Here is a 16509-nt window from a genome sequence, read left to right on the forward strand (position 1 = left end):
AGGTTTAAAACTGAAACTTTGATGTATGTGTACACCGAAATGATGCACAAACAAACACTAACACCAACGCACACACAGGACCCAGTTTGGTTGAAAGTTTCTGGTGTGGAAAATGAGCCGACTTCATTCTTGTGCCTGCCTGTCTTAGGAAAAGTTTGTTGATGGCTGCACATGGGAACTTGCCACACCCTTTTGTTTGGGCTCAAATTGGCGAAGCATTTACCTGAATAAGTGGACACGAACTTTGCTGTTTTCTTTTATTAAATGGCTTTGCCTGCGATGATTAACTTTTGCCACTGGCAGTAACAGGTTGAAGTTTTTGCGTTATTTGACTTTAGATTTGCTGCTCTGAATACTTGGGCAACATTTGGGGCTTAATGCTTGCTATTGTTTTGAAGGATTTATTATGAAGTTGATTATTTTACAGTGACACTCCCGACGCCTCAGCCCCATAATAAATCAACAACATACCATAATAAAAAGTTGAAAACCTCTTGTGTTACTTTCTTTGTTTTTCATACAATGATACAATGAATCCTCAGTAGAGAGCAGCCTGCAAGGTAATTCCTCCGATAAAAACCTTTACTTCCATGGCCCACCTGTCAGGCATTTTTATGAAAGAAGGCCATCAAAGTTGGGCCTGCTGATGCTGATGAGGGTTGGACTAACTCAATCTCAGTTTGAATTTAAGCGCCGGCAATTATTAGCGCTGTCAAGCGGAGCATTTGGCCCTTTTCATGCATCTTTAATGCGCTTAGCGTGTTAATTATCCAGAAATTCGGTCTATTAAAGTTTCAGTAGCCGCAGAAGATACGAGTGTCTACCCCCAGCCCCAGAACCCCGCCCCCCTCCACTGCCACCCACCTCAAAACGTAATTAATGGAAGCGCACTTAAATCATTTTCGTGTGCGTGGGCCCCAAAATGCCCCAACAGCTTCCGTAAAAGAACATATATACATATATATATAAACATATATATTTATATAAAAAAAGACAGGAAAATCAAGGGAAAAAAATACAATTAGTTAGAGCCGAGGAATACCCAAAAATCCGGGAGCGCTAAAACGTTTCAATTTTTCATAAATATTCAAAAAGGTAACCAAAAGCAGCCTGTTGGGTGGTGGATAACAACAGCTGCCCCTGTTTTTCTGCATTGCTGTGTATTTCTTTTTTGTTAATTTTTCCACTTCTTTATTTTTTGTTTTTCTTTTTTTTCTCTTTTTTTGGTAGGTTTACAAGGAGCCGGATTCGCCATTCAACGGTCAGCTCGGAGTTTCGGCTTCGTTATCGCCTTTGTGTTTTTGTAGGTGTTGGTGTCGCCCCCGCCGGTAACCTCACGCCCGTCCAGGATACTCAGCCCTCCTTCAGCACTCCCCCCCTCCCTTGCAGGACCCTCTTCACGCGGCAGGAGTGGACAAGAAATAAGATATAGGAGCTGTCTGCTTCAGGGAGAACTCTGAATGCTCTGAAACTTAGTTGCTTTGATAAACAAATTTGTATACAAAAAACGTTAATAATTTAAATGTTAAAAGCTTTGCAGCTATTTATAATAAATGATAAATTAATTATTACAACAAATAATAAAGAACGTCTTATGAATATTATGGGTTGCAGGGTAATAACATTTTGAAATATTCTTTATGCACTTCAAGTTGTCGGTGTCAGCAAATATATACCCTAGAGAAGGGTATCTGACTACACAACATCAGCAGCCCAAGCTCGCAAAAAAAATAGGGAAAACTTTTTCGATTTGAGCAATTTTTATGCTCGCAGTGCTTACTAGGTAGCACTACGTGGTATCACGGATACATTGGGCAGCACGGACTCAGTTAACATAAGTAATGAAATGGAAAGTTGGCACTGCCTAGAAGAAAACACCTATGATTTTGCCATGTATTAATGGTTTTATGTATTTTTAATGGATCATATTCCCTATTCGACTACTTCTTCCGTTCGCATTTTCGTCCTTTTTGGGTTGTGTATGTCTCCATGCCCGTATATATATGTATGTGCTGAATGCATATAGAATGTCCTGTTCCTGGGGAAGAGGGCCAGCAGGGCTAGGCTAAGGCGGCCAAAGAGCGTCCGAAAATTAATGCAAATTTATATCGTGGAAAACTTTTCAATTTGCTTCCACTTTTCCCTGCCCCACCACCACATCTGTGTCATTTGTTGCAGCGCCACAGCCACAGCCACGCCCCCTCTGAACGCCCGCCCACCCAACGGTTTATCGGCAGTCTGGTAAGTATTTTGTATTTAACATGCACAATTTGGCCATTTCGTGCCATAATTAACGTGCCGCCAATGCATAGGGACCTGTGTCCAAGGACGAGGTCACCGAAGGGAGGAGCCCAGGAGCAGGAGGATAAGCTTAAGGTTAGGAAGGACACGACGTCGAAGGTGTCTACCAAGTTGGGCATTCAGCCATTACGGCCACCTTGAATTATTCCGGCGGGGCTTGGGGTTTCCTTGGGATGCTTGGACTAATAGCGCCCATGGAGCACTGCAAGAAACGGGCTACAAGTTGATATAATACATTCCAGGCAGCACTAACACCTTAGGAACAATAATTTACCCTGATTACTTAGTACAGCTCTTAGTTTCAGTGAGCACACAATAAATGAACAATACGTAGCGCACAGCAAAGCTATTTTGTTCTGCCAAATTGCTATAAGTATAATTTCCCGCGGTGTATTTAATATGGCCATCAGCCATTGCCGCAAGATGCAAAGGAAGCGGAGCCAACGATAAGTGGGCCAGGAGAATGGAATAGAACTGAATGGAAAAGGGGCCTCGGAGACGTGGGCGGGCCGCCAAATGCCGGAATCAAGTTATTATTAAGTTTTTCTATTTATCCAACATAATTCATAATTTGTTTACAAAGCGTATAATAATATTAACGTCTTGTCCCCGCCCCTGTGCCTCCAGTGGACGCACGCGGGATGGAGTCCGAGTTGCTGGCCATAAACTGCTCCCACTGCCCACTGCCCACTGCCACTTGCCACTGCCACTTGCCACTTGCCACTGGCCACTAAGTCCGCTGTCAGCGCGGCAAGATAATCAGCTCCGAACTCGACGTGGACTTTCCTCATTTTATCTCTGGTTGGTCGGTGACTTCGTTTCATTTTAGTGAAAATATTTTCCCTTTTTTTTGGTTTGCCAGCGCGCAAATCACATTACGGCTCAAAAAAAGGAGGCTGGAAGGGTCAGTCCTTTGCGAAAAGTTACTTTTCCCGATTAGAGATGGTTATTATAATTGAGAAAAGTTGTAGACTTCTATGAGGATCTCTGTATCTATATCAGGCACTTGAACCCCAAATGGCGTTCAAAAAACTTCAGTTAAATGTTTGACTGTGCATTCGTTGTGCTCGAAACTATTTATAGATTTATTCTAATATTTTAATAGGTAACAGTAGATGGATATTTATGGATATGTGCCATTGAGTTTCCATACCAACATAATTTGTTTACAAAACAGTACACCCATCTATTTTTAGATACAAAAACGGAAAGATTTCAGAGATCGGCGTCAGCTTATTATTATAGGCTTATAATTTCTGGACCATGTCCTGGTCTCCTCTCTAAGCAAAGGACAAAGGACCTACACTCAGACCCGCATAATCGCATTAGGCAAAGTGAACTGCCGACCAGGGGCATTCGGTGGATGTAGATCCGTGTATCTGTGAATACTTTTTATTGGCCCACTTCCGCTGAAACTTTGCTTACCACAGCCACGACCGTACTCAACTTGAGTTCCTCACATTCTCTACTATTTGCTGCTGCATTCTTCGCCTGCTGAATTTTTAACGCTTTTATATTTAAGTTGTATTTTAGCTCGTGGTGTTGGCTGTCTAGGCCTGACACTTTTCGGGGCCACCCAGAACCCAGAAACAAGATCCCAGAACCCAGAACCCAGAAGTGCACACGGCTGAGTGGCTGAGGCTGCAGACGTGCCGAAAATCGCTTTAAATCAAAATAAATAAAAAATACATGAGTGGGAGCGGAGGCATCAGGGGGGCAGTGGGGGCAGGTGGGTGGGGGAGGGGGGAGGGGGGAAAACTCCACCCCCAGCAGCTTATGCAAACGGGAATTAACTTAATTGAGTGGCGCGAACAGCACAAAGCAAGGCAGATTGGGGGACTGGGAGCTCCAAGGTTGGTTCACAGTGACTGCGAGACACTGGCCGCATTTATTGTTGTTTGTTCTCTACAATATCACTCATTTAATATTTTTTTAAATTATTTCTTATCACATTTTGCTGCACACTTATGTGCTCTTAGTCATTAACTACGCGGAAAGTATTTTGGGAAACGAATCGAATGCGTTCTGTGGCTTGTAGCTTAAGTAGTATTTGAGCTATAAAATTATCACTATACGAGTATGGAAACTTCAATAAACTGATTTTTGCAATAAAGGTGACACTCAAAGCGCAACTCATTAACGACAAAAGCCGTCTGCAGTACTGCTGCTATTTTCGATAGTGTCATTTAGCCATAATCAGCAGCGAAAGGAGGAGCTGAATCTGAAGCAGCTGCCAGGAGCAGAGGATTGCGGAGAATCAGCATCAGGTTCAGATTCAGGAGTCGCCTCGGGGGAAGGGAGCTGGCAGCCGGGAAATGTGGGCTTGGACTGGGAAGGGTGCGAGTGGCAGATGGGCAAGGGAATGGGGATGGGGATGGGACTGAAAAGCCAAGGTTACTGTCTCCCCCGCGTAATTGCGCATAAAAATGAAGCGATTTATATGCGCGTATTTTTAATGTTTCATAATTGGGTAAGCCCATCCGCTGGCGGAGGCACGAAAGGAGCTGAAGGAGCCCAAGGAGCCCAAGGAGCAGGATCTGCCGCAGATGTATGCATGTGTGTGTGTGTGCCACCTTATCTGTGCTGTAAAGTGATATGTTAATGTTTGTCACACGCACACACGCGTGCCACATGAAATGTCGGCTCTTCCTTCAACTGCACTCATTATACCCGTTCCTCGTAGAGCAAAAGGGTATACTAGATTCGTTGAAAAGTATGTAACGGGTAGAAGAAATGTGATACGCCCACAAACCGCACAAAACTCTCACGCCCACACTTTTAAGCAACTTCCAGATAATGTTGAAATTTCTCGTTGGCACTTCCACTAGCTGAGTAAGGGGTATCTGATAGTCGGGGAACTCGACTATAGCATTCTATCTTGTTTTCATTTCACTTCTCGCACAAATAAAAACAAAGCGATGAAAACTTAACTAGTATCATGGCATGCAAATGTTGCAGGTACCATTTTGTCCCTGCAGAATAAACAATTTTTTATTAAATACATTCAAATAAATGATGACATCCCTTTGACGGAATGAAACTCAGATATTGATAGTTGATATTTTTGCAAAATCCATTTCAATAATCCTGCCCATGTGCATTTCCTTGGCAATTCTATCATTTTCGCATTGATTTGAAATGGCCAGTAAATTGAGTAGAAAGTGGCAGTAGAAATGAGCAGCGGAAGCAAAATTAAATTGTGCACAAGAGGCGAGCAATTAAAACTTCATCGATGGCACAATGATACGCTTGTGCAATTTACAATTACAATCGCTCACAGAGTCAGAATGGATAAATGCACTTTGTAATGGCAAAAACGGTCGATAGCATCTCGACTGAAAGTGTCAAACGGCCGGCTATTTATTGGCCGATAAGGTGAAATTGCAATTGCACGAATGAATGAGGGCCAAAACTTTCTGCACCGATGGCAAGCGGCGATTACGATAATCCCATGCTGATGATATTTTCATAAATAAGCCGTAATTCATTTCTCAATTTGACAACATAATGCTTGGCGTTATTTGTATTCATTTCTTGGAAGTCCATTTGGGGAGCGAGCTTTTTGGGCAGCTCGCTCGTCGGATGGTGTTCATTAAAATTGAAAAATGCCACTTTAATGAATTTATTTGCGACACTTAACACAAGCGCAAGTAAACAGAGAAAAATGGTGTTCATTAGCATTAAAATTTCGCTTCTTCCACTACAGTGGCCATTGTAATAATGGCCGCCCCGACTCGAGATGCTCAGTCACCCATTGGCATACACTTGAAAAAATGGCCATTGGAGTTAAAACTCATCTTCGCAACTCTTCCACCCATTTCAGGGTTTTCATCAGGGGTTTTCCAATCGATTGGGAAGTAAGTAACGTATTTGGATCATTTCTTTCGCCTTTTTCAGCTAATAATCGTGCAATTTGCTGTCGACAGCTGTATTCAAAGTGCAGCTATTCACGGAATGAATCGTTATTTTTTCGAGTATCATGGGAGCGGGAACGAGGAGCTGTAGGTCCCCCTGCTGACAGTTGGTGGGTTGGCGGACTCGTCTTGGGGCTGACGATTGTCATTACTGTTTGGACTATTGTCAAAGCTGTTGGCCTGCAATTGATGAGTCAATATGTCAACGAGTGACAGGTCACGATGCATCGCAGCCCGCCCTCAGTTCAACCTCTCCACCCAAACACTTTCGCATTCATTTTCAAATAGTTAACATTCAGATATCCGGGGGCAATTGCTTGTAAGGTAATTAAATTAATGCGAATTTCAATCGGGCAATCATTCTGCTGTACTCAGTGTCGTTGCGAGAATGGATTTATTTCACCTCTGCACTTGTTGTTACAAGCTACTTTTATGATTTATTTGGCTTGAACATGGAAGCGATTTGGACTTGGCAATGAGTTTATTATTGTAAGGCCAGCACCTCTATCTTTTCAATAGTATTCTATTACGTTGAACTAACTTATTGAACACTAACACAATAAATGCTGAAGCATATTCCGTGAACACGGATAATTCATACAAATTGTGAGACTCTCTTCCACATTCCACACAATGCATGTGTATTTATATATAATATCTTCTAAATATATTTGAACATCTCGGAAGTCCACCTACTTCCCTGCTCCTCGGCTGGCCACTCAAATCAACTCAAGAGGCGGTAAGTTGGCCCCGAAGCCGTTGGCCCAAACTCGGCTGGCCGTAATCGCAACTGTAAACTCGTTGGCACTCGCATGTGTTTATTGGTTCAGGGGGTCCAGGGGCCAAATTGGCAAGGGGGCAAAGTGGCAGAGGGGAAGGGGGGCTGATGTGGTCGATGGGGTGGATGGGGTGGATGGGTCAAGAGGTCAGGCAGCTGGCAATTACATTTGACTCGTTGCACTCAAACAATTCGGCGTACTCACCATTGGGCCTCTTGAACATTTCAGGGAATACGAGTGTACTGTAAAGTCTAGTTATCTGAATCAGTTTAAGCCGTTTAATTGTCTTTTTTCCTTGACACGCCAGTGGCAAGTCATCAAACGCGGACTAAGTAGTGGCATTCATTTAAAAGCTGCCTTAAATTCAAGCGGATGCAGGTGAGTAACTCAAGAAATTGCACTTGGCAGTGATGGTGATTTTTTCCAGTGCAATGGCAGAGATCGGGATCCATGTTGTCCAAAGGGTAAAGGCTAATTCAATTGCTTAGGCGCTCAATGAACAGAACCAACAATCCGCCCGGCAAATTGCTTAATGCTCCAAGTCACGTGTTCGCCCGCTCACCATATTGCCACCGCTTTGTGCGGTTAATTTGCCACAAGCCGCCCCCGAAAAGCCCGAGATTTGCATGCCCCACATGCCCGTCGCTTTTGGTCACATTTCCCCCATCGCTGCCACTGGCCAACGGAGATTGTCGCCAGGAGATACGACCGCCCACAGAGATGGAGTGATTTTTGTGGCCTAGTGAGGCTCGATCTGCTGGCGATGAAGTGTAACTGCAACGTGAGCTGGCGCATGAGCGATTTTTTAATAACCGGAACTGCAGATATTGGCCAGATATTGTATTTGTTTTTGCAATATGCAATTTGCTTTGCAATGTGCCAGACACATATAAATTAAAAATAACTCAAATATTGGGAGTAAAAGAAAAAAGTTTAGTTGAACAAGTAGTACACAAAAGTTGCATTTATTCGATGGCATTTTTTGATTGAAATTCGAAATGCGCGCCATGTGGCCAAGCAGTTTGGGCTTGCGTCTCTGCTAGACGTTAACGACATGCAAGTAGATAACTGCTTACGATAACGAGTCTGCAGATTATGTAGTACGGATAACATTACAGTTCTAAACTGCTGTACTGATCTAAATCAAGCAGTTCTGCAGTTTTCTTATTGGACTTCTTATTGGATGGGTAACGATTTTTTGAATTTTTATGTAACTAGCAATCCATCTCTTTTCTTTCCGTGTTAATTAATTTATCTTTGAATATGTACCAAAATCATTGCAGAACGAGAATTTAATTACACCTTATGAAAATTTGTTTTATTGTTTGTCAGCTGGTAAATAGCAATGAGTAGGAAAGTGAAAATGCTTATTAATTACAATCTATAACCAAATATCGGAAAAAGTAGGAGCCCCAATTCTGAATTTTCTTTTTAGTTTTCCTATTACATCCCCCGCCAATTCATTAATTTGCTATCTCTAAATATAGATATCTCCTGCTAAGATGTACAGTGCTCTAGTTGCTTGCCCCACTTAAAACGCTACCCACTTCGAGGGGTAGATCACTTCCTAGGGGTTTCACGACCATTCCTTAATTAAGTTCGTATCTAATGTAAAAGTATAGTTTTAGTTCCGTGTGGGATTTGGTTCGAGTTCTGGTGCCGTTGAAGGGGACACGGGCTCGGTCTCCTATTCTCTAGGTTATCATTGGCTGGAGTGGCGGCTAGAACATGGTGTCCTCCGCTGGCTTCCGGTAGACGCGTCCCTTCTTCCGCATGTACTGGTTGATAAAGTCGTAGGACTTGTGCTTCACTGACTCCGTGCAGGACAGGGGATTCCCGGTGATGTCGCAGTACCGCACCTCCTTGGTGGTAATATGATGGCTGAGCTGTGGGCGGAACAAGAGTCAGGATAAAGGAAATGTGCAACAGAAAACGAATGGGCACAGCTCACCCGTTTGATCAGGAACTTGTAATCCTCATCACTGGTGATACGGCCCAGCTGGCAGCTCTCCTTGCGATACGGACGCAGGAAATCGGCCACATGCCCGCTGATCTCGAAGCGGAACTTCTCGTGGGCCTCGCGTCCACTGGTGGTGGTTAAGAGACTCTGGGAACTGGTAACACACAGGTAATTAGAATAAGCCGAACAGGATAGTATTAAATGCAAACCCACCTCGGGCCCTTCTTGCTCCTCTGTTCCTGCCGATGCTTCTTCGCCGAAACATTCGGTGGCATCGGTAGCTTCCGCTTGACAACCGCCCCCACTACGCTCGGCTGCGTCGCCTGCGCCACTGACTTGCCCAGAGCCGCCATGGCGGCATGACTGGTGCTCGGTGCCAGGTTCAGTGATTCCTGGTCCTCCTCCGGCGCCACTGTACCCTCGGTGGCGGCCGGTTCCCCAACTGGGACTTCAGTCTCATCCTCGTCGGAGGAGTACAAGTAGGCCTGAATGGGCAGTGGCTTGCCGGGAATAGCGTCCTCCGCATTCGCTGAGATATCCGGTGGGGCGTCGAGCTTGCGCCGTCGATAGAGCTCCTTGCGTCGCCGGATCTTCTCCTTGTTCTCCTTGTACTTGCGGGACTCCAACTGATTGTACAGACGATCCTCATCCCTTCGTGGACTAATCAATCGGATGGAGACCAGTCGACTGCGACGCAGATCACGGCGCTCCCGCACCTTGGTCTCTACATACTGCGCCAGGGATTTTGAACTGAGCGAACCCACGTAGTCTATGTCCACCTGTATCAGCTCGTTGGCCAGGAGCGCGGGATCGTTCTGAAGCTCGTGCAGCGGCTGCTGAGTAGGATCCTCCTCCAACAGCGTCTGAAGGCGCTGCTCCGGACTGGGTGGTTCCCATTGTGATATGCGTTCGCGCAGATTGTAGTAGTAGATGTCGCCGTCGCTCGTCATCCGCCAGTGCCAGGCGGGCGGAAGGGGATCCACTCCAGCCGGTAGTTTATACTCCACGGCCGGAGCAGCCTGGCCGCCATCTATTTCGGGTGAGAGGAGCGCCTGCGACAGCAGCTCTGTGCGCGGCGGTGCTGGCACGAGCATGTCGTCGCTGTTGAACCACTCGCCAGTGTCGGCGTTCTGGTAGAAGGGCAGCTGCTTGGGATCCGTGTTCAGATCAGCGCCAAAGAACTCGCAGCGCAGCTCGTGCTCGCGCCAATCCTCGCTGCACACACGCCTCTCGGCCTCATCCAGAGCCACCTGGAAATTGGAATGGATTAAAGTCGATGCAGTCATTGCCTGCCTGTACCTGGAGTTCCATGTACTCACCTTCCTCTCAAACAGACTGCGTCGGAGCTCCTTGGACAGCGTACGCCTTGGCTCCGTCGAGGGCCCCATGTCGGATCTGCGGCGACTGTCGTTCCTGGCCATTCCGTCCATGGCTCCGTTGCTGCCCTTCTGCTGGGTGGTTATCGTGCATATCGTATTGTTGCCGCTCATGCGGATGGGTTTGCTTATGCGACTGCTCGTCGTGTCCCGGCGGAAACGGTCCTGCCTGAAGCGATCGCTGCTGCTCTCCCGTTCCCGCTGATCCTCCAGAGCGGTGCTGGCATGGACGTGCTTTTGCTGGCGATCCGCCTCCCGTTCGTGCTCCTTCATCTGCTCGATTCGTTCGCGCTTGGGGATGCGGAAGATCTCCGGCAGAGCTTGCCATTTTTGGAGCAGTGCTACCATCCGTTTGTGAAGAGCCGCCTGCGTCGCATGCGGTGCCGCAGCTTTCTGCTGCTCCAGGCCGTTGCTCCACAGTTGGACACTCTGGTACACGCGACTATCATTTAGCATGGTGCGATTCGGAATAGGCAGCGATTCGAGGGTGTCCAGCAGGGCTACTCTCAACTGCTCATCATTGCCATTCTCGCTTATCCAGGCATGTAGCAATCTCAAGCCGTGATAGTCCAGGAAAAGCCGACGACATGGTAGCTCGCCGCGCGTGAGCACACCGAGGAGTTGCAGACGGGTCTGGAGCAGCTTGGCACGAACCATGCAACGCGAGAAGCGCAGCGTGTCTAGCTGGTTCTTCAGCCCGCTGCGACTGAGCAGCGAGAGTTCCTCCAGCACATCGGGATCCTCGAGCATTGCGTGGAATTTGTTGACCTTGGGCTTCCTCGAGCCCTTCTCCGCCGATGATGGGCCGCCAGAAGAGGGTTTCAGCCAACGGCCGGCTTTGTACTCGCGATCCTTGGGCTTGGTCTGCTCTTTGCGCTTGCGACTGGTGGCCAGAGGTAGTTTCGCCTTGATCTTCGACTTTGACTTGGCCTTTGATGTCTTGCGCGGCTGGCCCCCCTCCGCCTCCGCCTCCGCCTCTGGCTCGGCTTCCAGCTCCTCCTCGTCCAAATCAGCCTCGCTGTCACTTTCCACATCCAGTTGCTCGCCCTCATCCGAGTCCGGTTCGCCTCCAATCCATCCCCGACAGTTGGCTGCCTCGCAGTAGCAACGCTGTGCATCTCGGCCATACCGCTGATACTGGTAATCGAAGGTGATCTCCTCGCCGGGTTGAATGGGCTTCACGCTGAAGAATCCAATGCGCAGCTCTCCGTTGACCGTCCACTTCTGCGTCTCGGCATTGGGATCGCAGCTGTGGTTGATGTACCGCGAGATGTTACCCTTGGAGGTGGCATCGATGATGGCTTCTCCCCGCAGGGCCATGAAATAGTAGTGACGATTGCGATCCTTCGAGTACAGATGCTGCCTGCGCTCGAACTCCTCGCTGTCAATCACCTCGCCCACATACTCCATGATGAATTCACCCGGCGGTATTTGCAGCTCCGCCGTGATGCCGCATCCCTTCTTCTCCGTGCGGAAAACGCGACATGGCCAGCACTGGTGCTGCTGGAAGCGCTTGTTGGTGCACCGCGCACCATTCGTGCACAATGGCCCGCACTCGATCATCAGCATCCGGTTGATGCAGCCGGCGCCGCAGCTCAGATGACCCTGCGCCTCCTCGTCGCCGGTGAGAAAGCAATCGCACTGCATCTCGGCGTTCTCTTGGCTCACCTAAAGCACACAAATCGTGGGTGGAATGAGTTCTAGTGTGGATGGTGGAAGCCATCGATACTCACCTGCCTGGCACAACGATAGTAGTTTTCCTTTAGCAACTGGAAAGTGTTCAGGCCCTCACCGCGCAGAAACTGCTCGTTGATGGCCTCGATGTTGGCCAGCTCGGTCAGCTGCTCGTCCATGCTGATCGGTGCCAGCGCCATGCTGGCCACACCTCTGCCCTGGCTAGCGCGTTGTCCCTGCGGCTTCTGCTTGATCCGATGGGAACGACGCACACCTCCGCCAGCGTTGCTCTCTTGGAGAATAGTCGCTGGGGTGGCAGAGTCCTCTGGGTTCGATTGCGTGGGCGATGGAGATGGCGTTGTGGCCGGAGTTTCCATATTAGCCAACCGTTGGGCAAATTCATCCTCCTCGGGATTCGCTTCTCGTTTCACTTCATCCTGCCCCTTCTCCCGTTGGTCTTCATCCACCTTGTAGTCGCGCTTGAGAAGATTCACGCCGTCTTCGATAAACTTGGCAATATCGCTGAGCGGATCCAGATCCGGTGAGGTTTGCACATCCCAGCGGCGCATTTTGCTACCCGATGACGTGGACTCGGACGACTCCGTTTCCAAGAGAGCCGCATTTAGAGCTTCCGCAGACTTTTGGGCTTTCTTCTTCGATGCTCCTTGCGAGGCACTCGAACTGGAGTCCAGCGAACTCTGGCGGCTCAGTGACTCTTTACCTCCCTTTCGCGCCCGCTTCTTGCCCGACGTACGAAGAAGGGTGTCGTGCAGCGGATTCGCGGATGCCTTGGGATGCATCGAGAAGCGGCGCTTGGTCAGCGGTACTGGTAAGGCGATCTCGGCTTGACGATCCTCGCAGATAGTGTTCCGTCGCTGGTCCAACTTGGAGCCACCGGCCAGCTCGTGGGAGGTTCCCTTGGGTGCGTTTCGCTTCGAGGAGGAGTCCGAAGAGGTGGAAACTGGCGAGCTGGCGGCCACCTCCTCAGTGGGTGTGCTACTCGTGCTCGATCTGAGGTCCTTAGCATCCTCACATATCGTACTGCGTCGCGGATTAGGCTTCTTTTTGGCCCTCGATCGCTTCAACTTGCCTGCCGAAGTGTTTACTTGAGCGGAATCGGAACTGGGAGAGCTGTTTCTGTCCTGTTTGGGTGAGTCCTCGTAAACGGTGTTCCTGCGCGAGCTGGCCTTGCCTGCCAGCGACTTCTTCTGCCCAGGAACCGGCTTGGCGGTGGGTAAAAGACTGGGTGCCTCCGCCTTGGGCGGCACCTTCTTCAGCTTTTTCTTGCTCTTCTCCTCGAGACGCATCTGGGCATTGGCCATATCCATTGCCTTGAACATGGCATCGCACTCAACGAAGCCGGTCGCGAGTTTCTTGTCGGTAAGGGGTTTCTTTCCTGCCTGTTCCTCTTTGGATGCATCTGGTGCAGCAACTGCGCCTTCATTCGATGTGGATTTCGAGATCTCTGACAGTGCAGATTCTTGTAGTGGTTTGGTGCTGCTCCTTTCCGAATTATGGAGCAGTGGTGGACATTGGGCAGTATCTTTATCCCTCTTAGGTGTAAAATCAGCGGATGATGTGTCCAGTGCATCCATCGATAGTGAAGCTGACGCCTTCTCCTTTTCAGCTTCCTTCTTCATAGTGGCTTCCTTTGCAGCTTTTCCAGTCTCTTTTTGTTTTCCAGGAGTACCGTCTGGACAAGATTTCTTCGATTCCATATTCTTTTCTAAAGCATTCTCTTTAGTGGATTTACCGACCTCCTTGTCTCCTTTTCTCAGCGGTTTCTTGCGCTCCTTCATCTCTGGTATCGGTGTTTTCTCTTGCTCCACTTGGTTGTTGCGCTCCTTGATCTCCACAACAGCTACTTCACTGTCCTCCCGTTCCTGGTTGCGTTCGCTATTTTCTAGGGACTTTGGCTCGTCCGAACTATTATTCCTTGTCTCTTCTGCTGGAACGGCCAGTGGTCTATCCTCCTGCACTGTCTCAGCATTCAATGCAGTAATCTCAGTCGGGAACTCAGTCTTTTCCACTTTTTTGTTTGACTTTTCTACTGTTGAGAGTGACGTTTGATCGGCTAGTACTTCTCCAATTGCCTTATCTCGGGTGTCTGATTCTGAAAGCAAAAGCGGAGCCGCTATCGATTCCTCTTCAATATGTGGAATTCGTTCAAAGGCGGGAATAGTTTCGGCTGGCTTCGATTCGGGCAGATCTTCCTGTGTTGCCTTTTGATCGGCTTCATATTTTGGTGGCGTCTCTTTTACGACTAATGATGGTTTCGTTTCTGCAATGATTATTTCTGTAGGTGGTTTTGTTTCTATGGTGGTTTTTTCATGTAGTTGCTCAACAGCAACAGCAGTTTCAGCAATTCCTTGTGCAATGGGAACATCTTCGGCGAACAATTGTGGCTTCGGGACCACATCGATAGCCAATTCCTCGTTCAGCGTAGCTTTTGTTTCCACTTTTGGCTCGGGAATGACTGCTATCAAGGTGGCAACAATCTTGTCAGACTCTGAAAATTCTTGTTCTGGCTCCGAAGCAACTGCCTTGGTTTCTGAAACCTCCAAAGCGACATTAATGTACAATTCCTGCTTGGAATCCACCTCCTCCAGCAACTGGTTGTCCTCGACTACGATTTCTTCCACCTCAATGTGCTCAATAATGGGCGACACCGACGACGTGACCTCTGGCTCACTTAGCGTGTCTTCAATGAGATCTATCAGTATGTGCTGCTCCTCCGGATCCTGTGACTCCTCTGCCTCCAGGATCTGCTTGCTGCTCTCGGCGGCTATCTCGGCGAAGGTCTCCTCGAGAGTCTTCCCCTGTCGACTGCTGCCACTCAATGGCGCTGACCGCCTGCTGCGACGTGGAGCTGGTGAGGAGGAGTCTGCTGTCGGTTCGTCTTCCGGTGGAGTGGCTCTCTGAACTGTGACATCCTCCTCCTCCTCGGCTTCATCGTCCGCTGACCAGAGGCTGGGTGGCCCACTGAGCACCTCCACCATAATCTCGTCTAGATCTTGTTCCGGGTCAGGAGTGGGACCTTGCTTAGCCAGCTCCATGTCGATGTCGATCAGTTCTTCTGGCTCCACCTCGACTGGCTGTTCCTCTTCCTGCTCCTCATGCTCCTCCTGCCCCTTGGGACTCTCCGTTTCGATCTCAATGAACATGATCTGTGAATCGGAATCCGAGTTATCCTCGGCAGCGACTATTCGGGTCAGGTTCTGCTCCTGATCTGGCTGTTGGTCCAGAGCATTCTCATCCTGGAGTGCTGGTGGCTCCACCTCCGGCGAAGAAGACGATGGCGAGTTCCCCGAATCGGAGGATTCTTGCCGACGGGACAGATTCAGTCGTTTGAGTGAGACACGCAACTTGGACTTGGGCTTCCGTTTGGGAAAGCCGGCTGGCTCGCCGCTGTCACTGCTCATGTTGGAAGTGGTCGTGCTGGTAGAGTTCGTATCGGAATCGAAGCAGCTGGGGGCAATGACTGTTGGCACTATAGCCACATCCGCTGATTGGCTCTTGCGTGGACGACCCCGCTTGCGAGGTGTCACCGCTGGCAGGCTGACCCAGGTCTGTACGGGATGGGCGCCACCGGCAGCCGATGGTTCGCTGGTCACCTGGGCGACAATCAGACTCTGTGTGGGCCTTGGCTTGGCGAAGATCTCTAGAGCGGGCGGCGGCGGTGGTGGCGGCAACGATGGGTGGCTCATCTCGAACATGGAGAACAAACGGCTCACAGATGCGGCTGAGGATGCAGATGCGGCTGATGCTGCAGACATGGATGTGCATGTGGATGCTCCAGTTGTACCCGACGACTGTCCGGGACTGGGATTCGAGTCGATGCGTGCCTCGATCTGGATTTTGTGCGCCTTGCGGTTCTTGTTGAGCAAATCCCGTACATCGAACTTGATGATCTTCTTGCGCGAACTGCGCCGGCACTCGCTCTGTCCGGAATCCTGGTCCTCTGGCGGCGTGGGCGAAGCCACTGCATCGGCATTCTTTATCGCTAAACTGCTGTGTTTCAATGCGTGTCCCACTGCTGTAGGCGCCACTTTTGGCGGGCGACCACGTCCGCGGCCACGTGACGCAACCGCAGACGGATTGCTTGGCGGACCGGACTCTTCCATTTGTGGGCGAATTGAGGGCGGGGTGGTGCGATGGGGGCAGTGCAGCGGGCTAGCCACACAGCCACCGAATGCTAAATCGCACAGTCCAACGACGGGGGCTGCAATTGCGGGTCCAATTCGCAGTGGAATCTACTCCTTGGGTGCCATCGCAAAGCCCTTAAATTTTTACAGTTAGAAACTAACTGCACTTGCTTTCACATGCACACGGCGAGACACCAATACCAATGCGGTGCGCGACTTCGATTTTTCTCTCGGGTGTACTCTTCTTCTTTCTTGTTGTTTATGCACTGCGCGCAGTGTTGGTGAGTGTCAGTTGGTGCAGGGACCTAAGTAACTGGTCGTCGTACAGGGTGGGTGTGCTAGCTAAGGGTGGCTGTCTGT

General features: G+C 49.1%; 1 protein-coding gene across 1 annotated transcript; it reads right to left on the reverse strand.

The window, feature by feature from the left end:
• Positions 1-8294: 8294 nt before the first annotated feature.
• On the reverse strand, positions 8295-16466 carry LOC6551019 (probable histone-lysine N-methyltransferase CG1716). The gene is made up of 5 exons (XM_026981710.1): positions 12064-16466; positions 10274-11998; positions 9168-10204; positions 8946-9108; positions 8295-8880 (listed from the first exon to the last, which is right to left on the reverse strand). Exons 1-5 carry the CDS (start codon positions 16126-16128, stop codon positions 8716-8718), a joined length of 7155 nt encoding a protein of 2384 aa, XP_026837511.1. The 5' UTR covers positions 16129-16466; the 3' UTR covers positions 8295-8715.
• Between the last annotated feature and the right edge of the window lie 43 nt (positions 16467-16509).

Source organism: Drosophila erecta, unplaced genomic scaffold, assembly GCF_003286155.1.
Source record: "Drosophila erecta strain 14021-0224.00,06,07 unplaced genomic scaffold, DereRS2 tig00000126-arrow-pilon, whole genome shotgun sequence".
NCBI lineage: Eukaryota > Metazoa > Arthropoda > Insecta > Diptera > Drosophilidae > Drosophila > Drosophila erecta.

Bases quoted from the DNA above. Each gene is read 5' to 3' on its own strand.
- LOC6551019 (XM_026981710.1), bottom strand. From the start codon at position 16,128: ATGGAAGAGTCCGGTCCGCCAAGCAATCCGTCTGCGGTTGCGTCACGT. The intron at 10,205-10,273 runs GTGAGTACATGG...TCCAATTTCCAG, and splicing joins GCAGTCTGTTTGAGAGGAAG to GTGGCTCTGGATGAGGCCGA. The intron at 8,881-8,945 runs GTGAGCTGTGCC...TTCCGCCCACAG, and splicing joins ACAAGTTCCTGATCAAACGG to CTCAGCCATCATATTACCAC.